Source organism: Saimiri boliviensis, chromosome 2, assembly GCF_048565385.1.
Source record: "Saimiri boliviensis isolate mSaiBol1 chromosome 2, mSaiBol1.pri, whole genome shotgun sequence".
Lineage (NCBI taxonomy): Eukaryota > Metazoa > Chordata > Mammalia > Primates > Cebidae > Saimiri > Saimiri boliviensis.
In genome coordinates this window covers 218,998,322-219,024,230 of record NC_133450.1, presented here as the reverse complement: position 1 = coordinate 219,024,230, position 25,909 = coordinate 218,998,322, and the positions used below count along the sequence as shown (strand labels likewise).

Sequence of the window (25,909 nt, the reverse complement as noted above, 5' to 3'; positions counted from 1 at the left end):
CGGAGGCAGAATTCCAGGAGGGGCAACTACCTGTGTCCTCCAGCCCATAGAGAGCAAGGGCGATTTTCCTGCCCCACCACAGGCCCCCCACCACAACCTCCGCTTTCTGAAAATCCATGTGACAGCTGTGTTCAGACGGGCATATGACGATGTCCCACATTTCCACTTGATATCTGCCATATGTTTTTAACAAGATATAGCTGCCATCTTCACATGCTTTTCATAATGTGATTTTTAAAAATTCCTTGAGCACTATATAAAATGCAAGCTTGTTTGAACCTGTATCACCACTGAAATTCTTTTTCCTTCTCTTCCTTTGGCAAGTAAAAGAACAGGACCTCATTTGGAGTATGGGATTTTCAACTTATCCCTCTCCATGTTCCCTATACCCAGCCCACTGGCCCAGAGAGAAGCTGACCTCTCCTAGTACCCCCAGAGTCCCTTATATTTGCGTTCGAGCGTTTGAAATTCCAATCATTCTGAAAATTCCTACTACATTTTGGACATATATAAGATATACAGGTCCAGTTGTTTTTTAAAAATGTTCCTTTATCTAATTAGTTCAGAAATAGTGTTGAGAGAAAGAGACAAGGTGGGAAGGAGAAGCAGCAAAAAAGGGGAAATGGAGACTTCCAGGGCAGCGGGCCCACGAGCTGCCCACACCAGCCAAGCCCAAGGCTGGCTTCCCAGTGCGCAGGGGCAGGATGGGCAAGGGCTAAACATGACGCAGTGCCCCTCTCTCACCGGGCTCTGCATCCCAACTCCTCTCCCCATCAGAGCTCTGCTTCACCAGCCAGCCCCTCTCTGCTGTATCTACACCCCTCCCTTTCGGTTGGTTCCTTCTCATGAGCAACTAGACACGCTCAACACTTTCCTGCCTTTAACAAAGGGAGAAAAGGCTTCTGGGGTTATGGCATCCTCCAGCTCCTGCTGCCTGCTGGCCTCCCCTCTTCAAAGGCCATCCGCACTCTCAACCTCTCATCATCACCTCCCACTTACCCTGCAGGTCCACTCTAACCTTGCTTCTGAGCTTGTCACCAAGTTCACAACCATCTCCTTGAATTAAACCCAATGGACACCCTTCGGGCTCCTTTCACTTTGGCAACTTTGAACATTACTCACCACACTTTCTTACAGAAATACACTTTTCCCCTTAGTTTTCCTACTAATTTTCCACCTACCTTTCTGGCTGCTCAGGCTTAGTCACCTTTTGAGTGCCTCCTCCTCTGCTCATCCTTAACCAGTGACCTGCCATGGGAGTGGAGTCTGAAATGGTGCATCCTCTCTTCTGGTCCCACTACCCTCCCTAGACAGGCCCAGTTATGCCCATAGTCCTTGCTGTATGAGGATGGCGCCCAGACCTCTCTCTAGACCAGGCGTCCCCAAACTGCGGCCCCCTGGGGCCATTTATCCAGCCCCCCGCCGCACCTCAGGAAGGGGCATCTCTTTCATTGGTGGTGAGAGGAGCACAGTATGTGGTGGCCCTCCAACGGTCTGAGGGACAGTGAACTGGCCCCCTGTGTAAAAAGTCTGGGGATGCCTGCTCTAGACCTTCAGCCCGAGCGCTCTGCAAGATGTCACATAAGCAGCTCAAACTCAAGGTGTCCAAAACTGACCCAGGAGTCTCCTCCCGCCTCCACTCCACCTGGCTGTCTCTGTTCCTGTCCCAGTAGAGAACACCAGCATCTACCCGTGGCCAGCAAGACATCCTGTGGCACTCTCATCCTTCCCTTTCCTCCCCCTTCCCCACCTCCCAACATTCAACCCATTCTTTCTTTCCATCAAACAATAGGTATTTGGGTTCCCATGTGAGTTCCCACAGCCCCAGGATCCATGTTCTGCTTCACATCTCCACTGTCAATAGCCTGGCGCAGGCCCTAGCTCTCACTTTTCGTGAATTCAGTCCCCACACACTCCCACCTGCCTTGCTGCTCATCGTCCCCTGAATTGTTTTCTGTACCAACCAAGTGAACTTAGGAAAACACAATTCTGGCTAAGAGCCTATTTTTCTTAAAATCTCCCAATGACTCCCACCACCCTGAGAATAACAGCAAACTCCTTAGCGTGGCTGTGATTAGGCCTCCCCCACCCGCCCATCCTAATCTCTCACCTCTCACTTGGAGCCAGGCCTTCTCAGGATACTGGATTTCCAGCACCTTGGACAATAGCTAAGTGGCCAATAAACGTTTGTGAAACCAATGAGCAAATAAATAACTGAATGAGTAATGGTCAGAAAAAGTTTCACTAAGGGGCTATGTAATCTGGGTTTTAAGGATGAGTAAACTCTTACTTAAAAGATCGCAGGCTGGGTACAGGCACTTCAGAAACATTGAAAAAAGAGGTTCAAAGGTACAATGGTACAAAGCTCCTGCTTACTCCGCATGTGAGAAAGTGAGCTGTTCAATGGACTGGAGAAAGGATGAGTAGAAGGAAGAAGTGAGACTGTAAGATACACTGGATCATGACAGCCAAATCAAAGAACGTGGATTTTTATCCTCTATGTGGTTATGAGAGAGGACTCCTGGGGAGTGGCTCCTTGCCTGGCACTGAACAGATGCTTAGTATATCACTGGGCCTTTGCTCTTCTACATATGCCTGAGGGTGGAAAGCACCTTCAGGCAGGAACTTGATGCAGGGCCCTCCAGAGGACTGAGGCCCACGAAAGCTTGGACTTCCAGAAACAGTCGTGGAGCCTGAGGCTGATCTGCCACTTCAGGGTTACTTTGCCAGAAAGACTCCTGTGTGTCGGGTGGGGTTTCTCAAGAACAGAATAGAGAAGGTCTTAAATCGGAGTGAGGAAAAAGAGTGAAATATCTCCTAGTCTCTTTGAGACCAGTAGGCAGGTTAGCCTGGCTACTAAGGTGTGGCAGCTCTTAACGCTTTTCTGAAGTAGGCAAGATGAAGGTAGCCAACAGCAAGATAGAGGGCTGGCAAGGAAGGGGTCTGAGCATGGACCTGGACCCTTACCACAGCTGTCAAGATCCTCTGGGTTTTAATATCCCACTCCCATTATCCCCAAAGTCCCAGAGAGGTCACATGAAAAGTAAGTTTGGTCTAGCTGTTCTATGGGAAGCCATGTGCTATGCTTTCGATGTGCCCCCAATGTTCATGTGCTGGAAACTGGATCTCCAATGCAAGAGGGCTGCGAGATGGGACACGGAAGAAGTGCTTAGGTCCTGAGGGTCTGTCCTCATGAATGGAGTAACAGCCTTATCCCGGGAGTGAGTTCCTGATTAAAGGATGTGTGCGGCCCCCTCCTGCTCCCTCTCCCTCTCTTGCCCCTCCGCCTTCCGCTGTGGGATGATGCAGCAATGAGGCCCTTGCCAGAGGCAGGCCCTTCACCTTAGACTTCCCAGCCTCCAAACCTATAAGAAATAAATCCTGTTCAGTCTTACGGACTGTGTTAGAGCAGCACCAATGGACTAAGATACCACAGAGGATCACAGAGGATCACAGAGGGGCAGACGCAGGGAGGGCAGTGTCCAACCCCCGCACAGGCCAGAAATGCCAGAGCAGCAGCTGCCAGGTGAGCAGGGAGCTGAACCCAGCCACAGGGCAACCTCGAAGATGTCCCAACAAAAAAGGTGCATGTAGTGACAGGGAAGAATGCTGGCACTAAAGAAACCTGAGCACCTTTGAGGTGGTCTCCTGGGAAAGGCTCCAATACCTAGCAGGCTTCAAGGTATGGAAGGAAGGGAACGATAGCGATTTCTAGAAGTGGGATGCAAGGGGTTCATGCTGTCAGAATTATCTGGAAAATTAGATCTGCAAGATAAATTGCACATAAGGACTTCCCTTCTAAGCACTTAGCCCCAGTTTCATCTTTATTTGCAACCCTCATTGCCTGTCTTCCCCTCTAGACTGTGCTTCGTGGAGGCAGGAGCTGTGTCTTCACTCATCGCTGTCTCCCCAGCTCCTAGCTGGCACACAGTAGGTACCCAAAAAATGGGATGGATAAATAAACAATTCAAAATTAAAATGTTTTGGAGTGTTTGATTAGCCTCACTTTCTCTGTGTGGCTCACCTTTTATTTATTTATTTATTTTTACCAAGAAAAGTGTATTTTCAACGAAAGGAAGACATGTCCTTGATGGAAAAAGAGTCATCTCATAAATATAGCACTGCAGCTTCCATCTCTGAGTTGTAGGCATTTACTTATTCATTTATTTAGAGACAATTGAGTGGTAGGCATTTATTTATTCACTTATTTAAAGACATTGTCTCTAAAGAAAAGAATAAATAAATGCCTACAACTCACTCTGTTGCCCAGGCTGGAGTGCAGTGGTGCAATCTTGGCTCACTACAACCTCTGCCTCCTGGGTTCAAGTGATTTTCCTGCCCGTCTCCCAAGTAGCTGGGATTGCAGGCACACATCACCACACTCAGCTAATTTTTTTTTTTTTTTTTAGACAGAGTTTCGCTCTTGTTACCCAGGCTGGAGTGCAATGGCGCGATCTCGGCTCACCGCAACCTCCGCCTCCTGGGTTCAGGCAATTCTCCTGCCTCAACCTCCTGAGTAGCTGGGATTACAGACATGCGCCACCACGCCCAGCTAATTTTTTGTATTTTTAGTAGAGATGGAGTTTCACTATGTTGACCGGGATGGTCTCGATCTCTTGACCTCGTGATCCACCCGCCTCGGCCTCCCAAAGTGCTGGGATTACAGGCTTGAGCCACCGTGCCCGGCCAGCTAATTTTTTCTGTATTTTTAGTAGAGATGGGGTTTCACCATGCTGGCCAGACTGGTCTTGAACTCTTGACCTCAAGCGATCTGCCCACCTCGGCCTTCCAAAATAAAGGGATTACAGGCATGAGCCATGGTGCCCAGCCATAAGCATTTATTTAGATAGGCAAAGGAATGTGGGTGAAAGGTAAAATGTTTATTTTTGGAAACACATGGAAACATATCCAACAGTGATTCTCAGTGATGTCCGGCTTGATGCCCCTTAGACACTGCACAAGAGTGGCTTGTAAATTAAAGGTTACATTCTGCACACAGGCATTGTAGCAGGAAGCGCTTCTTACAGCATTACAATTCTTTGAAAACTGACCATCCACACAGGATAAAACAGCATGCACTACCTTTGGCAAACACTAGCCATCTATGATATACAGTCACTACTCCAGGCACGTGGCATCACCAAGAAGCATGAGACCCACCCCAACTCTGACTGCAAGGGGAGAGAAGCATGCGTCACTCCAGGATAGTGTGGGTGCAGAACAGAAAAGAGAGGCTATTTCAGAGAGGACTGCAGATATCAGAAAAATACATTGAGAAGTTTAGCAAATAATCCCCAGTCCCCTACCCTAAGAAACCTCCCCTGACACAGAGAGAAGGGAAGTTATTGAATTAAATTTTTATAAATGAACATTTGGCACCTTTTACCTCCAGCAGCAATGGGACCTAAGCTCATTTTAAAGCAGTTGTGCTACGCAGGGTCACCAGTCCATCTGGTGACTAACTTGCAGGGCTGCGTGGTGGCAGTACTTAACAGGCTCTGTGTGCAGGGAGAAATTAATCCTACAGCAGCTACGACAGACAGAGAGAGGTCTCGCCCCAATCCACAGCAGGGCTTCCTCATCTGCTGGAGTCCTGTCTAAGCATCTCTGCAGCCTAGCCACCACAGAGCGCTTTGCACTTTGGTTTGGATGTTGACTTAATATGAAACTCCAGATAAAAGAAATGAGAAGTCTCTCTTCTCACCATGCCCTCCCCGCCTTCCTTGAACTTGGGGCCAGACCTCTGGGGAACGAGACGCTTATCTGCAAACAGTCCAGAGGCCAGTACCAAGAGGGGACTCCCATCTCTCTCCCTGTTAGGGCTTTCAGAGGGAGTCCGGGCAGTCTCCACCTCGGCCGTGCAGAGCTGGGTAATTACCGGGCGGATGAGCTCAAGCCCCTTGCCCTGCTTACCTCCCACTAAAATGCATGGCACAGCACAATCATGAAATGTGCTTATTAATTTTACTCATTTGACACTGCGCTCTTCTGCCCTGAGCTAGATGTTAGGAGAAAATGATAGGGATAGATTCTGCTCCTGTCAGACTTACCAAGACTTCCAGAAAACCAAACTATCAAAGGCCATCTGCCACCCACTAGCCAAGCATGCAGGATGACCCCAAAGGTACAAAGAGAATGCTAAAGATACAGATCAACAAAAGAGGGCATGGGAAGACGGTGAGACCACTGCCCTGTCACGCTCCCTGTGAGCCCTCCTAGGAGAGCGACCCCCGAGCCCGTCCTCTCCCACAGTGGGAGCTCCCAGTCCCTGCTTTGATTCACGACTTGCTGCTTCATCCCTAATTCATCAACAGACACTTTGGCTTCTCAAATCAGGAACATTTTTATTAGCTTCCCCCAGAGTATCATGGCACAAAGCCATACCTAATGATTCTATTTTATGGAAACATATACATTCAAACCATGCTTTGAAGTCAAGCAGTAGGTAAGACTCAAATCTTTGTCAGAAAAGATTTCTTCATTTTTTTCACTTTTAAAATGTTTATGAGCTTTCGAACAGTTGGGAAAGGGATGTGTAGCATCTGAACAGGCTCTTCCTTCCTTACTGAGGACACAGCACTGGCTGACCCAGTACAGATCGGCATTGAACATTGCAGTTCTTGATAGGTGCTGATTCTGCCCACCCACCCTCTGTTCCTGGGGACATCTGGCAATGTCTGGAGACATTTTGGTTTGTCACCACTGGGACAGAAGGGACAGGTACTACCGGTACTCACTAAGGAAAGGCCAGGAATGCTGCTGAACAACAGAGGGTGCACAGGATAGCACACAGCAAAGAATTATCTGATTGTCTTGCCCTAAATGTCAACAGCACTGAAGTTGGGAAACCCCGCCCTGGAGTTTCCTCTGCTGGACAGGCATTGCATCCTCCTCACCGCAGGACATCAGTCACTATTCTAATTGCTGTGGCAGGTTTTCAGTTTTGGCTACTTTCACTCTTATGTATTCTTGGTGCACATTTTCAGTGAATAAGAACAAAACATTGTCACATACAAAATGAGGAAAGTAAACATAAGGCCACCTTAGAATCTCGGAACACATGATAATATCCACTGTTAATTAAACCCTCCTAACGTTCCTCGGTACTTTGTAAGCTCCACCCGAATCAGAATTTACCTACTGAAACAACAAAACAACCAGTTCCAATCATCAGGACTACTGAACACCAGCACAGATGTCTACTGAAAAGCAAGGGAAGTTCTCCACTGAACTGTGGTGGTGTGGTCAGCCACAGCACTGGACTTGGAGGGGGTCTGGTAGTGATGATTCACCATATCCAAGGACTGGGACTCTGTTACTTCACTTCTCAGAGCTTGGGTTCTCCTAATCAGCAAAGAGGCAATACAGCTACTTGCCCTCCCAGTCTTCCAAAAACTCATGAGAGCTAAATGAGTTTATGGGTAGGAAACATTTTAAACTGTTAAGAGCTACACAGATGTAGGACAATGCCTTTACAATATTTATACATGCGTGACAATATATGACAACCACCGGAAGTTTTTCACAGATTCTGGATCCTTTACATGAAACGTCACAACCAGAAGTTGGAAATCAATGAATCCAACTCCTTAATTTTAAAGAAGGTGAAAATGACTATCACAGAGGTGGTCAAGGCCAGGAAATGGCCCAGATGGGCTCAGGTCTTCTGACTCCCAGACCGGAATGCTCTCCACACCCTCCCTTAAGTTCCTAGAGGAAAGAAGCGCATCTTACACAAAAGGGTCAGAGGGTCTTGGACACAGGAAATAAATACTGTAGAATCAGTGAGCAAAATGTACAAACTAGTATCTTGACTTACTACATCATAGCCTGTCGGGGCTCGGTTCCGAGAAGCCACCACCCCGACTCCCGTGATGGGATCCATTGACGTTTCTGGCAAGGCTTCTGAGAGGTCTTTGACTTCAGGCATGGTGGACTGGTCCTGGTTCAGAGAAGGAAAAAGAAAGCACAAAATTCAAACACAGCATTTACGTGAATAATATGAAGGCTCAAACAGACAGAAACAGAATCATGGGGCAAATACCATGAGCTAAAGTCCACATACATGAACTGGTTGAAAGGGTCCTGATCCTATGTGACCCTTCTCCCCAGGCAAGAATTCAAATCTTGTTCACTCTTCTCAAGTCAGCTTTGAACACTGAGCTAAAATGAGGGCTTGCCTCTACTTTCAGGAGGTAATTTTGACTCAAAATCAAGAGCAAGTCATTCTTAACTCTGCCATCCAGCTGCTTGATTTTTGAACAGATACCAGTAGCTGCTCTGAAGACACAAAAGATATGGCTAAGCCTAACAACGCCTTTCATCTCTCTCCCTTGCAATCTCTCCTGTGGAGACATAGACTTCCAAATCCACAGCCAAGGTTAGACCTTCAGCAGGCAGAACTTTGCAAAGAAGCAAGGAATTTTGCAAACATAGAAATAAATGTTCTGAGCTCGGGGTGAAAGAATGGTGTTGGAGTCCAGGCTCCATGACTGACTAGCTGGTGAGCTTGAGTAAGCAATTTCGCCTCCTGGAGCCTTCATTACCCAGCTATGAAACGAGGTCATGATACTGACCCTTGCAGAGCTACTGTGAAGACCAAGAGAGTTAAAGAGAGTGGATGTAAATGAAAGGCATGGAGAGGTCCCTGGTACACAGTAGGTGCTCATCAAAAAGTACCTAAGACTGGTCGGGTTTGGGACACACAACACCAGGTAACTGGCCAGAAATATGATAGGCATCACTCCCTAGGGTTCTGGCAGAGTCCTTTGTTGTGTTTCACCCTCGGGTCACGTGGGCACTTACTCAAAGCCAAATACTAACAATGACCATAATTCTTGCCGGGCACTTTGAGAGAAAGGGAGTGAAAATGGAATTATTATTCTGCTGCTGACTGCCTCCTGATTTGACCAGAGGAGACAGGTAGAATATAGAGAGCACTGGGTCTGGGCAGCTGGAGTGGCAATGCACCAGAAAGCAAATAAAAGAGGCAACACCATATGTAAATGAACCCAAGTACTTTTAAAAGGACAAGCAGTGAAAAAGAGCAAGTTAAATTCTACCTCCTTCTGCAGCAATTAAACTCCACTGGCTATAGGTCTGCCAGTTCTCTGAAGGCTGGTTACTGCTTCTAACACAAACCAAACACCCTACCTCACTAAGCAGGCAGGAGGAATATTCTTGCTTCTAACCTAGAATCAGAAAAGGCAGAGGCCATTATAAATGACTGCAGCCTCCTAAATAGGAACAATCAAAATGCCATATGCAAGTCTCCCATGAAGTCAGTGGAACCCACCAAAAGCTCCGGAAACAGACTTGCCAATGAAATGGAGCCAAGTCCTCGATCAAAGCGAGGAAGTGCCTGGCACAGCTGCAGTCTCCTCTTCTGTTTACAACAAAAAGCTTAACACAGCTACGCTTTACTTAATTCTTCTGAAAATAAGCTTCTAAACGACCAGGGCAGGGGGTATCACACTGCATCACTGCATCATTTTCTATTTTCAAGTTTCATTTACCAGGCAGGTTTACGTGCATAAAGCACAGGGCTTTGTGCTTCCTGCACACAGTAGGCATTAAGTAAATATTTACTGAGTGAATATACATATATGTCCCTAATAAAGGTTAAGAATTAAATATCTGCACCTGCAGATCCAGAGCAGACACTGATCAAAAGGGCTCAGCACTTGAAAAATCCCGTATTATTGGTAACATGAAAATAACACTGCTGCAGTTTGCAAAATATTGGTACCTGCTGTTGGTTACCAAGAATGCTTCGCAATTAACAACTCATTAACAGAATGTACAAATTCTGCCAGTGCTAAAATATCATGCTGTGAATTTAATAAAGAACATGTGAGGTAAGTTTTTTTTTTTTTTTTTTTTTTTTTTTTTTTTTTTTTTAACATAGTATGGCCTCTACTATAAGAGAGAGGAAAAAAAAAAGCGAGAGAGAAAAGGAGGAGACAGAAAAAGGAGGAGAGAGAGAGGGAAGTGGGGGTAAGCATGAATAAGCAGTATCTTATTTGCTGATGGATTCACTGCCACATCCCCTGGTCACAATATCCTCCCCTGTACGGCGATGACAATGGCCCTCCGCCCTGGAGCCCGCTCGCACCAGCAGGAGGGTCACCAGGCCCTGGAAGAAGCCACGCTGCTCCCACAATGCCCCGCGGTGGCCCAGGAGAAGGTTCCAAGATGGCTGCGGGCGGCCCGGCTGAGGCAGACAAAGGAGTCGGGTCTGGCCTGCCAGAGGGCCCCCACAGAGCTGTGCGCAGAGCATCTCTAACGCCCTCCGTTCTCTCTCCTTCCCCCCAGCTGCTGTGCCCCGGACGGAGGCGGCCTCTGTGAAATATGGACAAATGGCTCCCGGCCGCGCGGGCTGAGGCCGACTCATGGAGGAAACGCCATCACCAGCCAAGGCAGCTTTTAATGAGAAACGCCCAAGATATCCATGGCAGGGGCCATCACTCAAAGCCGCTTGCCCTGAATTACATATTTTCTGACTGCAAATTACTTTTAACGGCGTCTCTACCAGCACTTCAATTGACCTTCCTAACAAAAGGCCATTTATTAACTAGCGCTCCACGATTCCTGGGCTGCGGGGAGCCTCAAGCCACGAAGGATGGCCCCGCGGCAGAGGACTTGGCGAGGCCATTCCTGCGGGCCCACAGAGCCAATCGGATCGGGGAGGAGACAGCAAGGGAGCCAGGTGCTGAAGACCAGCGTGCACTTGCCTGGACTCTCACCACAAATCTCGAGGCCTACTTGCAACAGTCCCAGGGTGTGTCAACAGCCCCTCATCCAGCATCCACCTCTATCTCAGAGTCCCCACTGCCGGCCAAACCCACTAACACATGTCTGCTGCGTTTGGACCGCGCTTTCCAGCTCTCAAGAAGCTTTCTCGGGCTCCTTCCCAGTTGAAGCTCACATCAAACCTGGTAAGTAGCTGCGTCACCTCCCAGGAATGGGACAGCTGGTCTTACTCCCCAGGTCTGGTCTGTTTTCCACTGTACTAGGCAGAGAGGTACCAGCATCCCGTCTGATTGAGAAAGCAGTTTGAACACTAATTATATTTTAAAATGCCAACGCTTTTCCTTCTCTAGCTACAGCTCAGTAAGTCAAGCAAGGGGAAAAAAGTACAGAAAGATAAAAGTAACATGGGATTAATTTTCCTCACACTTCAGTTTCAAGATTCAACATTCCCCTCATAAATAATTTACAACAATAAAAATGAGCTAAGGCCATGTTTGTGTAGGATAGAGGTAAATTTAGGCCTAATGAGGGAGATCCGAGCACTGCACAGGAGGGAATAGGTTGATCTATGGCACGGTACAAGCAGGATCGACAGCTCACAGGGGCTCCATTACCAACTGGAAGTTGCAAGGCCAACTGGGAGGAGGGGGAAGCAAATGGGGGAAACTTGTGCCATCCCAGCTGTGGCTGCAAGAAGGGTCTCTATAGGGAACCCCAAAGTTGACCCAGTGTTTTGGATGACAAGACAAATGTTGAGATTTTTTTCAGAATGATAGGATTGGGCCAATCTCAGTCTAGGTGAGGAGTAAAGGTGGTGGGGTGCCAGGGATGCAAACTGGACCTTGAGCAGGTCCTCCTACTTCAACCGCACGATCATCAAGTCCCGGATGAACCCACTCCAACCTCTCCCCTGAGTGGGCATGCAGCCTCTGTGAGATCATTTCCAAGGCTGGGGGCTGCAGAGCCATACTCCAGGCAGCCATTGTCTGCCCCGAGAGGCTTCCTCTGCAAGGCAGGAGAGTAGTGTGTGTGTGTGTGTGTGTGTGTGTGTGTGTGTGTGTGTTACACGTACACACACATACATTTATGTGCATCCACATGTATACAGACTAGGAAAGCTGGGGAGGGTTAAGGTGAAGTGTTTTCCAAGCCAGGAGGGTTTCTTCCACCATGCCATGCTCAAAGAGTACCATACAACCCACACAACAAGGCGGGGGGTGGGGGGGCAAGCCTGCTTCCAGCTTCTGCCTGCAGTGCTGCAGATAGCACTTGAGGAGGCCCCAGCCCCCAGCGCTGCAGCACCTAGCCAAGGCTGTCATCCCAGGTTCATGGAGAAATGAACTTTAACTATAAAGACCCTTCATACAGACGGCACACTGCTCCCTCGTAGCTGATCAAAGAATTACTACAACAGTGTGCTTAATCCCTAAAAGTCAGCAGTGCTGGGCTTAACTGATGCTGAACATTGTTTCAGAATCAAAGGCGTGCCTCCCGGCCCCAGTCTGGGAGAAAACTGTGCTACTGTATCACAGTTGAAAACTCAGGGGAACTTTGATATCATCTCTGTTTAATTTCCACAGCCCTCCTGAGCCTGGGGTTTATCTCGTTTTATCAACTCCTGTACTGAAATCAAAACCCAACCAACAAAGCTCAGACCTCTCTCTACCGAGGCCCTTCCAGCGGCAGGGGTGTGAGCGGAGGAGTTTAAAGTGCTTTCAGGGAGCAACAACCGCAGGGGGCAGGGGGTGCTGCCTTCAAAGGAGGTGCCGTGGGCAGCGGCCCGCATTCCAGCCTCCCGCCATCTCGGCCTCCTGCCGTGGTGGTGAGGCAGGCTCAGAAGCGGCGCCAGCCAGCGCTACTGGTCAGGGCTGAAGGCATGACTGGCATACAACTTTTGAGGAGAGTAATTTCAAAGTATTAAGGGGGGGCAGGCTAAATTGGGCTACTGTAATTGAAATGACAAAACCAGTGGCTTAATTACATCCCTACAGAAGGACAAACTTGTGATCAGCTTGCTTGAAATCCAAAGTCAAGGGCACTAAAGACAAAACTGTCTGCCCACATCTACCAGCTTCCAGGGTTGAGGAAGGGAGAAGAACAAATATTTCATTCACAGTGGGAAATGCCGCAAGAGCAGATGGGCCGTCCCCCAGTAAAAGCCGCTGCGCTCCGGCCTTCATAGAGAAGGTCTTTGCCTGTTTCCCAGCAGCAGTGATGGTCTGCAGGAATCCATGCCCACCTCTGGTGCCCCAAGATTATTGACACCTTTCTGCTGGCAAATTGCAAGCCAGGGACAGAAGGACACTGTCTGTCCCCAAGGAGGTAACCTGTGGCCAGGCCTCACCAATACACACCACACACACAAACCCAGCACCTCCTTACAGCAAGGTGCAGAGACCTACCTCCTCAGAAGGCTGAGAGTTGAGGCCAGTTAAATGGCCAGCTGGCTTTGGGGCCACCCGTAGGGAACAGTGCACAGACTGAGAGGTTGTCACTGTGAAGCCTCAGGATAGTATCCCGACGCCTTCTGAACTTTGGACAGATTACCTGGTGACCAGTCAGAGTCATTAGTCAGGTAGCAACAAGTCACAGGCCGCTGGGAAAGCTGCTAAGATGTTGGGCAACTAAGGCAAATATTTTTCTAAGCTCTCCTAGATCACAAAGAATTTTCCAGCTAGGTAACTAACAACTGTGAGCACTTCCTTCCCCCCTCCCCTGCCCCAGTAAAGGTCTGTTTCTCGCAGCAGAAGAATCCAGTGTATGCATGTGTCAATTCAAGATGCCCTATGCTTAGATTTCTATGAACCATTTGATTACCAAACATAGATTTTTTTGTAAACGCCATGAGGGAGGACTAGGGTTCAGGTTGCTTCAACCCTTATGGTACAATGGTAGGTTCCAGTATTCACTTTCCAAAAATAAATCCAGGATCAAGTTCTATAGCACTCCCCTGGCCAAAGCCCTGCCCCATACAGGCCTGACTCTGCACAAACCAGGGAATGTTACTCGAGGGTAGGGCATTCTCCAGTATACTGTGGGCACCATCTGCTTGCCCATGATTGCTGCAAATGAGGGCTGTCTGTGTCCACTCCCATCAGGTCTTGCTGAGTGGTGTCATATTGTCCCCTGTAGAGAAGGATAAAGGAGGACCCCAACAGAAGACAGATGCCTACAAATGAAACCATCCCGGGGGCCCCAAAAGCTATGGTTCCTTAGTGTCTGGTGATAGGAGTCACAGCTTGCCCTGATGGGGACAGTGTTCACACAGTAAAGACACTAATGTCATTTCAATGCCAGGCAAATGTGTGCCCCTGCCAGAGTCATCAGAACACCTGTCTTCAAGCCAGCCAGACCACTACACCCCTCTCTGACTTTCACATGGGTCTTGAGAATTTTTTTTTCCATATATTTGGTCATCTAATCATTCTAACAATGTGCTAATGACTTCCAAAATTCCTCCAAGCCCAGACTTTTCTCCTGAGACTCAGAGGTATCTTTCTGGTGTCTTTGCCCACATGGCTCAGGAATACCTCGAATTCAGCTGACCTTGCCATTTCCCCGGAAGCATCCTCCCACACTCCTGGTCCCTAAGAGGGCCTGGTACATGAACAATCAGTCCACAAATGTGTATACAGCCACTTTGGCTTAGCACTAAGGCTACAGTAATGAAATGGAAAGTCCATATTCTGGAGTGGGAGTATCCAACTTTAGCATATGCAAGAATCACCAGGAGAGGTTGTTAAAACGGACATTCCTGAACCCTAGCCCCTGAGATACTGATTCAATAGATCTGAGCTAGTCTAAGAATGTGCATTTCTAACAAGCTCCCAGCTGACACTAAACAGCTGGTCCACAGTCCAAAATCTGAGTACGAAAGAGCAAGTACTCATTAGGTGTTTGATGAATGAATGAATGAATGAATGAATGAATGGAATGAACGTAAAGGTAATCTTCCCTGGGGAAAAGCCTCAGAATCAGCCCTCCAGTCTCCCCCTCCTTCTTCTTGACAGTTCAGCCAAGAGCAACACGTTCCTCCCCTACAGACACCCACCCCACCATTTAAAACCAGGGTCATGCCAGGTGCAGTGGCTCACGCCTGTAATTCCAGCAGGAATTGGAGGCCAAGGTGGGAGGATTACTTGAGGTCAGGAGTTCGAGACCAGCCTGGCCAAGATGGTGAAACCCCATCTCTACTAAAAATACAAAAATTAGCTGGGTATTGTGGTGAGTGCCTGTAATCCCAGCTACTCGAGAGGCTGGGGCACAAGGATCACTTGAACCCAAGAGGTGGAGGTTGCAGTGAGCTGAGATGGTGCTATTGCACTCCAGCCTGGGTGACAAATCCAGATCCTGTCTCAAAAAATAAATAAATAAGTAAAAAAATAAAACCAGGGTCATGGCCAGGAGCAGTGGTTCATGCTTGTAATCCCAGCCTTTGGGACACCTTTGGGAGGCCAAGGCGGGCAGATTATGAGGTCAGGAGTTCGAGACCAGCCTGGCCAATATAGTGAAACTCCATCTCTACTAAAAATACAAAAATTAGCTGGGCATGGTGGCACACGCCTATAGTCCCAGCCCCTTGGGAGATTGAGGCAAAATAATTGCTTGAATCTGGGAGGCAGAGATTGCAGTGAGCTGAGATTGTGCCACTGCACTCCAGCCTGAGCGACAGAGTGAGATGGAGTCTCACAAAACAAAACAAAACAAAACAAAACAAAACAACAGGATCACATCTTCCATTCCCCTCAAACCTTTTCCAACTGCCCAGCCAGACAGGTGCTGCCACTCAGAATCCTGACATCATCTAAGCATATAGTCTTAGCACACATATGTGCACACGTCTTCATGCACACATACACATACACACACAGCCTTGCCTCTGAGAAGGCTAGACCATGCTTTCCCTAGCAGACTGTAAGTTACTCAAAGGTGTTATTTCCACCACAATGCCCAGCTCATGGTGGATTCTCAATAAATGGATTATGAATGAATGGGGAAGGATAAACAAACAAAATTCCTATTCTCCCAAATTGCCAAGTTCCACTGTATTAAGGAAGGCACATAAAGGCGCAGGAGAATAGCAGATCTGTCAGACCCCTTCCAGTGAGAGCTGAGGGTCTGGGGTCACTGATGCCTCCATGCACATACGCCATGACCCCAGGGGTGAGCCACTTGCAGAGGAAGGGAGAAGGGACCACAGCACTTCCTTGGAGCTCCAGATTTAGATCTAACTCAGTGCAGCCAAGCTGGATGTGCGCCTGTCAGGAGCCAGTGGGTGTCCAGGCTGGCTGCTAGAAGAACGCCCTGGGGAGCTTGCAGAAGCACTGCTTTCCCATTCCCCATCCTCAGGTTCTCATTTAACTGGTTCAGGCTGGGACTGAAACTGGAGAGCCCACAGCCAAGGAGAAGGTCCACAGTGCTGGGTAACAGAGCAATGAGTAAGACATGGAGCTCACAGGCTGTAGGATATATCCCGAGAAAGGGACTGCAAAGAAGGGGACTCTTCCTTCTGCCTGGTGAGGCAGGGAGAAGTGAGCAAAGAGCAGGCCTCCCTGAAAGATGGGGGGGTATGGAGTGCTGAAAGTCTTGCAGGCAGAAACACAGCCTCAACAAAGGCACCGTGATGTGAACACACAGGGACTACTCGGGGAACTTCGAGGAGCAGATGGGATCTAAAACAAGCTTATAAAATGCTTAAGAAAACAAATAAACAAAACACAATCAAACTGAACTAAAAAACCTGGCTGCACTTCTCTGCTATTTCTAAGATCTAAGCAATGACATCAAACTACAGGAAGGAGAGCCCCAGTGGTCTAACAGAAGAGATTCCCAGGCCTTCCGTTCATGCTTCCTCTCCTACAGCCGAACATTCTCCAACCAACGCCCCTTCCTTCCAACCTCCATGGGGCCTCCATATGCTATTAGCTCTGTGGGGGGAACATCAGGCAGAGCAGAGGAATGAAAGGGGTGACATCTTTGGAGTCCAAGGGACCCGAGCTTACTGTATAACCTTAGGCAAGTTAAACTAAACTAGGCCTGAGTTTCCACCCCTATAAAAATGGAATAACAAATAATATTTTCCACAAGGTTATAATGTGTAGAAAGCATCAAGAATTTGCAGCAAAAGGCAATCAACAGAGTGAAAAGGCAGCCTATGGAATGGGAGAAAATATTTGCAAATCATATATCTGATGAGGGGTTAATGTGTGAATCTATAAAGAACTCCTGTAACTCAACAACAAAAAACAAATTTCTTAAATTAAAAATGGGCAAAGGATTTAAATAACAAGTCTTTCCAAAGACAATATACAAATAGCCAACCAGCACACAAGAAGATGCTCAGCATCACTTGCCATGATGGAAATGCAAATCCAAACCACGTATCACCTTATACTAATTACAATGGCTACTACCAAAAACAAACATACAAACAAAATAGCTGTTCGCAAGCATGTGAAGCAATTGGAAACTTTGGCACACAGCTGGTGGGAATGTAAAATGGTACAGCCACCATTTTATGGAAAACAGTGTAGTGGTTCCACAAAAAATTATAAATAGAATTACCATATGATCCAGTAATTCCACTTCTGGGTATCCACCCAAAATAATTTAGATCAGGGTCTCAAAGAGATTTGTAGACCCATGTTCAGAGCAACTTCATTCACAATCACCCAAAGACAGAAGCAACCCAAGCATCCATCTACGGATGAATAAACAAAATGCGGTACACATCTTCAATGGTATATTACTCAGCCTTCAAAAGGAAGGAAATTCTGAAACATGCTACAGTATGATGGACCTTGAGGACAGTATGCTAAACTAAATGAGCCAGTCACAAAAAGACAAATACCGTATGATCCACTTCTATGAATAGCTAGGGTAGTCACACTCACAGAAACACAAAGCAGAATGATGGTTGCTAGCGGGGAGGAAAGAGGGAAACGGAAAGTTGTTTAATGAGCACAGAGTTTCAGTTTTGCAAGATGAAAAGTTCTGGAGCTTAGTTGCACCACAGTGTGAATGTGTGTAATACCACCAGTCAGTGCCCTTAAAAATGAGTAGGATGGTATGTTATGTGTATTTAACAATTTTCTAGAAAGCATCTAGAACTGTAGTTCTCTCATTTTGGTAAGCATAAGTATAACCGCAGGTGTCTATTAAGCATGCAGATTCCAGGTCCCCTTCCCCAGATATTCTGATTCAATAAAGTTTGAGTATGAGGCCCTGGCATCTGCATTCTCATCAACACCACAGGCGTATTTAGCACATTATTAGGATCAGAGTTCATTTATTAGGATCAGAGGATATTCTTTTGAACATTCTGCTCTGCTGATTAGAATCTATTTATTTTTAAGTGTGTGTGTGTGTGCGCGTGCGTGCGTGCGTGTGTGTGTGTGTGTGTGTGTGTGTCTGAAGAAAGAAAGAACAAACTCATGTTGAATCTAGCCACAGGTCCAAGAAGATAGCCCTCCAGTCCTGAGGGAAATATGAGCTACAAAGCTACTACGTGCAACCCCCGGGCTCCAGGCCCACAGGGCTCTCACATTTCTGCCTGTACAAGCTCTGCATCTTGCCAGAAGCGTGTCAAGTAAACCAAATGCATGCCCACAGGATGTCCCCAACAAGGGAGGTAATGTCAGGCATACTCTGCAGTGGCTTTGCCTCCCAGGCAGCTAGAGACAGAAGACCTAACTGGCAAACCCACTCCAACTAGCGCAGGGAAACCACGATTCTCAAGGGCAGCCCAGCGAGCAGAAGGCCAAGGAGAGCCTGGAGGGGGGCACGGCCAGGGAAATGCTGGCCAGGGCGGTCCTCGGTGAGAGCCAGAGCAGCCTGGGGAGAGGCAGCTCATTCAAGAAACCCAGGCCTCCCCTCCACAACCCAACCTGCAAAGGAGGCTCTGCTATCTCAGCCTAACCACATTCAGCCATGTAGTCATTTGTTATCTTCATCATCATAATAGCACCTTCAACTTTTCCCATGCTCTACTCTAGCACCATCATTATTTTGCAGTGTGGCAAGGGTGTCTCCCTTTGAGCATGGAGCACTTCCAGCAAACTAAGGCAGAGGGGCCTATGCCATTTGGATGCTGATTCCCCCAGAAGCAGATCCTCCATGAAACGGATGGAGACTACACTTCTCCATCACCCATTCCAAAGCCCTGAGTGGTCATCCAGCAGTGTGCTCACATAGCGTGGTTCTGTAACATGTACAAACACAGGATATTCCTATGTTCTTTTTCTTAAAACTCTCCCCCCGACAAATTGTATAAACTTCGGACCTGGGGAAAAAAAAAAACTCGATCTGCTGCTGGCTGCTGAACTGCACTTAAGTTTCATGTAGACCCCCACTTCCTGCAGTGCCAAGTGCTAATGAATGAATACATTAGCTCATTCAGCCTCTACCTTTATGGGGTAGGCTTTATTCTTAAAACACTTTTACATTACGGAAATGGGGATTCAGAAAGGTTGTGTGACTTACCTAGGGCTACCTGGGGTCCAGAAGATAGCCTGAGAGTCAAACTCAAGCTCCTAAAAAATCCAAGTCCAGTGTTCTTTCTACTATACCATCACTTCCTGGTTGTCCTGTTAAGTACTAAATAATAGGCCAGGTGTGGTGGCTCATGCCTGGTGGCTCTCTCCTGGAATCCCAGCAATTTGGGAGGCCAAGGCAGGAGGATTACTGGAGCTCTGGTGTTGAAGACCAGCCTGGGCAACATAGCAAGACCCCATCTCTACTAAAAATAATAATAATTTTAAAAATAGCTGAGCATGGTGGCAGGCACCTATACTACTTGGGAGGCTGAGGTGGGAGAATCACTTGAGCCCAGGAGTTCAAGGCTACAGTGAGCCATGATGGTACCACTGCACTCCAGGCTGGGTGACAGTGAGACCCTGTATCAAAAACAAAACAAAACCAAAAAACAAAACAAACAAACAAACAAAAAACAGACAAACTCTAAAAATAAATAAATAAGCTACTCCTCTCATTCATCTGTTAACAAGCCTCTCATAATAACCGCTACTGTTTACTGACTTCTTGCCATGTAGCAGGCACCAAGCTAGACTTTCCTGCAATATTTCATTTACATCTCACCATAATCCCATGAGATGAATACTATCATCAGTTTCACTCTACAGATGAGGAAACTGAAACTCAGAAAAGTTCAATAATATGTCCAAGCGCACACAGTAAATAGGAAAGCCAAGACTTAAGCTGAGGTCTAATTCTAAACTCCTTGCACAGAACCATGGTGCAATATTCCAGTTGGAAGTGGTGAAAGGTCCCTAGCAGGATGGAGACAGAGTAAGGACAATGCCTTGAGCTTGAATCAGGAGTGACCCAAAGTCTAGAAGAGTGAAAAAATGTAGGTAACAGAAGATAAGTTTAGGTTCAAATGAACCAGTAATCCCCATATCAGCTGCTTCCCATGGGTCCTACAGCCCGGGTCCCAAGCAGACGCCTCGTCTCTGAGAGGCCCTATTTAAAGATGCTAAGCGTGGTACAATATCTCCAAGTACCTCACATGATTTCCAACGAGCAAGAAAGGTGTCACCATCTCCTGTAACTAAACATCCTAGTACACTGAGTTTTTCAGTTAGTCCAGGCTTCACAGAGCTTATCTTTTAACTTTCTAAGCTTTGCTGGTGCCGCTGATAAGATATTCTAGCCCTGTTAAAACGAGATGAGATCTAGCCAGCTGTCGAGAAATGTACAATGAGATTATACTGAGAAGGAACCAGGAGAGACAAAGGCCCTTAAGAGGAGCCGGCCTGCTGTCTGCTTTTGTGGCAGCAATTGGAGTGGGCTCTGGTTTTGGGTGGGGGCAGGGAGCAGGGAAGGGGTGACCGCCATTTGCCTTTTGCCCTCCTGTGGTCTTCCTCAGTGCCTTGCGCAAGAGGCTGTTGAGGGGCAAGAAACAGAAGAGTCTCATTTTTCATAGTGAGAAGCGCTGGTGATTAGAACAGTTGTGTGTTTGATAACAAAGAGGACAAAAGATGCTCTTGGGTCCACCCCGTTCCCCGGTGCCTGCCTCTGAGGATGTGATGTCTGCTGCTGCCATGCCTCAGCTCTTGTCCCGGCCCCTGCCCCCTCGCTGGTGCTGGAGTCACTGTAGGGTGCTCGAAGTGCCCACCATGTTCCTGCATGGGTACTCTGGGTCTCGGGTACCCGGGCTGGGCATGTCACCTTGCAGACAGGTGCCCGAGGGTTCAGGTGTCCTCTCTGCTGTGCCCAGGTCACAGAGGCAGTGATGCCCCAGGGGCAGGTGCACGAAGGTCTGCACCCATGTGACCACAGAGAGCCGGACCCCAGGCCAGGCGGGTCAAACGACTGACTGTGCCCAGTCTGTGCCCCGGTGGGCCGCCTCCCTCTCACACGCACAGAGGTGGCTCTCAGCGCCCCTCACCTGCCCGGGCCCTGGGGGCGCTGCTGGCACTCGGGTCCCCCAGCTCCTCCCGCCTCCTGCCGCCAGGCCGAGCCCGGGCACCGGCAGCCGCGGCGCGCTCAGGGCTCGGCAAAGGCCGCCCGGGCCTGTCCCTGCCGCGGGCCGGGCACGGAGCCCGCAGGCCTCGGCCCGGCCCGGCTCCTCCCGTCCGCCCGCCCCTCGGCCCGGGGCCCGCGCCCCGCGCCCGCCCTCCCTCCCTCCCTCCCGGCTACATGGCAGGCTCGGCCGAGCCTCCGCGGCGCCCGGGCCTCACTTAACTGTTCCCCGCTGGGGCGGCGGCGGCGGCGGCTGCGGCGGCGGCGGGTCCCGGCTCCGTCTCACGCAGAAGCAGCTTCTCATCGCCCGGGCGGCGCGGGAGGGGCCGGGCCCGGGGCCCAGGCGGCGGGAGCCGGCGCCGCAGCTCGAGCGCGAGCCTCACCGGGAGCGGCGGCGGCGGCGGCGGCGGCGGAGGGGCGGGGCGCGGCCTGGCGGCGGCGGCGGCGGCAACAACGACGGCGGCGGCTCCCTCCGCGGGCCGCGGCGGTGGCGAGCCGGGCTCCGGGCCTCCCGGCGCTAGCGCTGGTGCTGGCTCAGGCTCGGGAGAGGCTCCCGGCGCCCGAGGCTGGATCAGGCAGGAGGAGGGAGCAGGAGCCCTGGCGTCCCGAGCCCGCGCCGCCGCTCCGGCCGGCACCCCGCCTCCCCGGCCTCCCCCACGGCCCAGCCCGTCAGCACCCGGCAGGGCCCCGGCGCGCCCACCTGGGCCTCCTCGAGCCCGCCGGCGACCCCAGACCAGCCTCAGTCCCCCCGGAAGCCCCCGGCCTCTGGAGCCTGGGGCATCGGTGGTCCCTGCCCCCAGGCTGGTCTTGTCTTGGGACCCTCAGCCCGCTTAGCTCTCGTAGGCCTCACTGTACCCAAGACCAGTCTTGAGCTCAGCTGCAGGTCCCTGGAAGCCCCCAGGCCCTCAGGCTAGAAATTGGCCCCTTCTAGGGACTCTCCACCCACGCAGCCATTCTAGGCTTCACTGAACCCTAGAATCCAAAGCTCATCTTCTCCCCACCCACCCCCAGCTCAGCCACTCGTCTAAAGCTAACCCCAATTTCCTGGCAATACTCGGGCTTCCCCTTACGCTGGTTAAATGATTTATCTTTGGAGGCCTAGAGCCAGGTGTATGGGGCCAGCCTCAGGCGAGCATCTGGAAGGTGAGGATTTTAGCCGGAGGCCTATTCTGCAGTACATGGGGAAAGGCATAAGCCAAGGATAAAGTGGAGCTGGATGGGTGGGAGAGGTCCCAGACCTTGACCCTCAGCTAGAGTAGCTGGTAGGAAAGGCAGACTCTGTGTCTTAACCAACCATGCCCCACACACCGCAGCCAGGCACCTCAGGCAGAGGCCAGGGTGTGCAAGATTTAAAAGATTTCTTGCCAGGAGGCTGCACCATTCAGCAGGAGCTGAGGACCATGCAGGAGTGATCAGCATGGATTTGCTAATGCATTGAGTCTCATTTTCACGCATTCTAGGCTTTTCCACAATAGCTGTTTGATCCTAAAGAAAAGGGTGCCAAGCAGAATGGACTGTCAGGGAGAAAACATCCTGTGGGGAAGCCATGCACTGGTGCATTCCCAGTGTCTTCACTACTCAGAAATGACATGGGTTCAGGTGGCTCGACAGCAAGTCCTGTCATCCCATCAGGGGACAGATAATCTCTATGTTACTTAAACTGTTACACAGGAAAAATAAGAATAAAAGAAACAAAAATGTTTATTTCATTTCCCAAGTTTAGCATAACCCTGATACCAAAATCCAACAGACAATACCGAAAATAACTGCAGATGACTAACCTAAAACAGGAGTCCCCAGGGAATTTCATATTTGTTTTTTTGAAAATGGGCTTCTGCAGACAACTTGAGAAGGTGCTGCACGTCATTTATAGTGTACCTTTTGGAGAATCACACTAAGTGTTGGTATATTAAGGAAGGTCCCTGTGAAGTCCAGGAGTAAAGAAACCTGTTTGGTTTGTTTAACCTGGCATTTCCCAAACTCATCTGAGCCAGGACTACCTTCTAAAGCTCACTGATTAATCTTCAATATGTGAATCTCTGCTATAGATCAACTCATTTAAGTGTATGGTAGTGAAAAAACTATTAAATAAAATTTTAGCAATTTGAATCCAGTTTACTATTAAAGGAACTCAAAACCCACCATGATCAAGCAAGATTTATTCCAGAAGTGCAAGAAAAATTCAACATTAGGGAATTTGTAAATTCATTGCATTGTTAAAGGAAAACAAATTACAGGACATTATCAAAGGTATGGATGCTTTGAAAGTATTTGACACACTTCAAAACGAATGACTTATACATTTTTAAAAACTCTAGTAAACTATTATAGAAAGGAAATTTAAACTTTTTAACATGACAACGTTTATCAGAAGCCATCAGCAAACATATTTAATGGTGAAACACTAAAGGTATTCCCATTTAAGTTGGAGTCAAAAGGATGCCTGCTATAATGGCTATAAAATAAAGCCAATGCAGTAAGATAAGAAAACTAAATAAGAAATATAAATATTAGAAGAGATAAAATTGTCATTATTTGCTCATGATTTGTTTCCCAAAAAATAAAAATAAAAAAGAATCAACTAAAAATCAGTGACTTTGGTAAGGTGGTCAGTTATAAGATAAACACCAAAATCAATGGTTTTCCTAAATGTTAAGGGAGAAGCCTTCTTCTTTCTTCTTTTATTTTTTCTTATCCTGTCTTATGGTGTTGAAGGGAGAAGACTTCTTTTCCATATAGAGAAACTTTCATTAGAATAAGACTCTTGGCCTCTCTCCATACTAAGGGAAGATTAGTGAGTTTGGAAAAAGTGATTGGACAAGAATAGATGCTTCTGAGTTCTCTATTTGGATTTGGCTGACTGCAGAGAGCAAATATTTCCATGTGCTCTCACTAGGGGGTAAGTGAATCTGTTTCAGGGACAGAGCCATACTATTGTCCTGCACTAACTGCCACTGTAGAAATAAATCTACTCAATTCAGGGAGAAATATAGCAAGCCCACTTAGCTACAGACCAAAAGCTACTTTTTCCAGTCAGCTTCATCAAAAATTAAGGTAATATTTTTGTCCTATGTCTCTTTCTTGTGTCCATGTGCCAGTTTGTTCCAAACTCAGAATAGGGAGGGAAGCATTACTTATAGAGATCCCCAAATACAACATTCAATACCAGTGATTTCCATTTAGAAAGTATGATGGAAAAAAATCGTATTCACATTAGCAATGAATACTATAAGGCATATGCTAGGCATAAGCTTAACAAGAGATGGCAAGGTCCATAGAAACAAACCATAAAACCTGACTGAAGGACATAAAAGAAGATCTTAATAATCGGAAAAGTATAACAAATCCCTGGGCAGGAGTTCTCAACAGTGCAAAGACACTATATCTCCCCAACTTACTTGATAAATTTAGTAAAATTCAGATCAAACAACCAATATGATTTGAGGGATAGATTGAGATGGAACATGACAAAATTATTTTAAAATTTACCATGATTGGTCCAAGTGTGGTGGCTAATGCCTGTAATCCCAGTACTTTGGGAGGCTGAGGTGGGAGGATTGCTTGGGACCAGGAGTGTGAGACTGGACTGGGCAACATAGTGAGACTCATCTCTAAATTTTTTTTTTTTAATGAGCCAAGTAAAGTGGTGTGTGCCTGTGGTCCCAGCTACGTGGGAGACTATGGTAGGAGGATTGCTGGAACCCAGGAATTTGAAGCTGCAATAGGCTATAATCACAACACTGCACTCCACCCTAGGCAACAGAGCCAGACCTTGTCGAAGAAGAAGAAGAAGGGGGTGGGGGAGCAGGAGGAGGAAGAAGGAGGAAGAAGGAGAAGGAGAAGGAGAAAAGAAGAAGAAGAAGAAGGGGAGGGGGAGGAGGAGAAGAAACAACTTACCTTGATAAATAAGTATCAGGAAATACCCATGATTTTTTTTTTTTCCTTGAGATGGAGTCTCTCTCTGCTGCCCTGGCTGGAGGGCAGTGTTGCAGTCTCGGCTCACTGCAACCTCCACCTCCCGGGTTCGAGCAATTCTCCTGCTTCAGCCTCCTGAGTAGTTGGGATTACAGGCACGTACCACTACGCTTGGCTAATTTTTGTATTTTTAGTAGAGACAGGGTTTCACCATGTTGGTCAGGCTGGTCTCAAACTCCTGACCTTGTGATCCGCCCATCTTGGCCTTCCAAAGTGCCGGGATTACAAGCATGAGCCACCGTGCCCACTGAAATTTTTGAAATGAAAGAATAATGAGAAAATATTACTCTAACAATTATTAAAATGTAATGTAAAACTTCAGAAAAAACTATGGGCCCACCTAGCGTAGGAATATACACTTTTATCATATATTAAGTTCTGTTTATAAATGCTTTATTTTTGTCCATTGATCTCTTTGTGTGTGTGTGTGTGTGTGTGTGTATACAGATATATATGTATATATATATGTGTGTGTGTGTGTGTGTGTGTGTGTGTGTGTGTGTGTATATATAATTTTTTTTTTTAGTTCTGGGATACATCTGCAGAACGTGAAGGCTTGCTACACAGGTATACATGTGCCAAGGTGGTTCGAGGCACACATTGACCCGTCATCCAGGTTTTAAGCCCTGCTTGCCTTAGGCATTTGTCCTAAAGCCCTCCCTCCCCTTTCCTCCCACCCAACCCCCCACAGGCCCTGGTG

At 48.0% G+C, this 25,909-nt stretch overlaps 1 protein-coding gene across 4 annotated transcripts in view; it reads right to left on the bottom strand.

The window, feature by feature from the left end:
• The window catches only part of MVB12B (multivesicular body subunit 12B), a 179,257-nt gene extending 157,595 nt beyond the window's left edge, over positions 1-21,662 (bottom strand). Inside the window, exons 1-2 of one of the 4 annotated variants that reach the window (XM_074395353.1) lie at positions 21,458-21,662; positions 7,820-7,942 (exon numbers count right to left, since the gene is read on the bottom strand). In XM_074395353.1, coding sequence (XP_074251454.1) covers positions 7,820-7,942; positions 21,458-21,538 — 204 coding nt within the window. In that variant the 5' untranslated portion in view covers positions 21,539-21,662. Of the gene's footprint in view, positions 1-7,819; positions 7,943-13,154; positions 21,196-21,457 lie in introns of those variants that run through there. The other 3 variants (XM_039475073.2, XM_039475072.2, XM_010351399.3) reach the window with 3 other exon arrangements.
• Between the last annotated feature and the right edge of the window lie 4,247 nt (positions 21,663-25,909).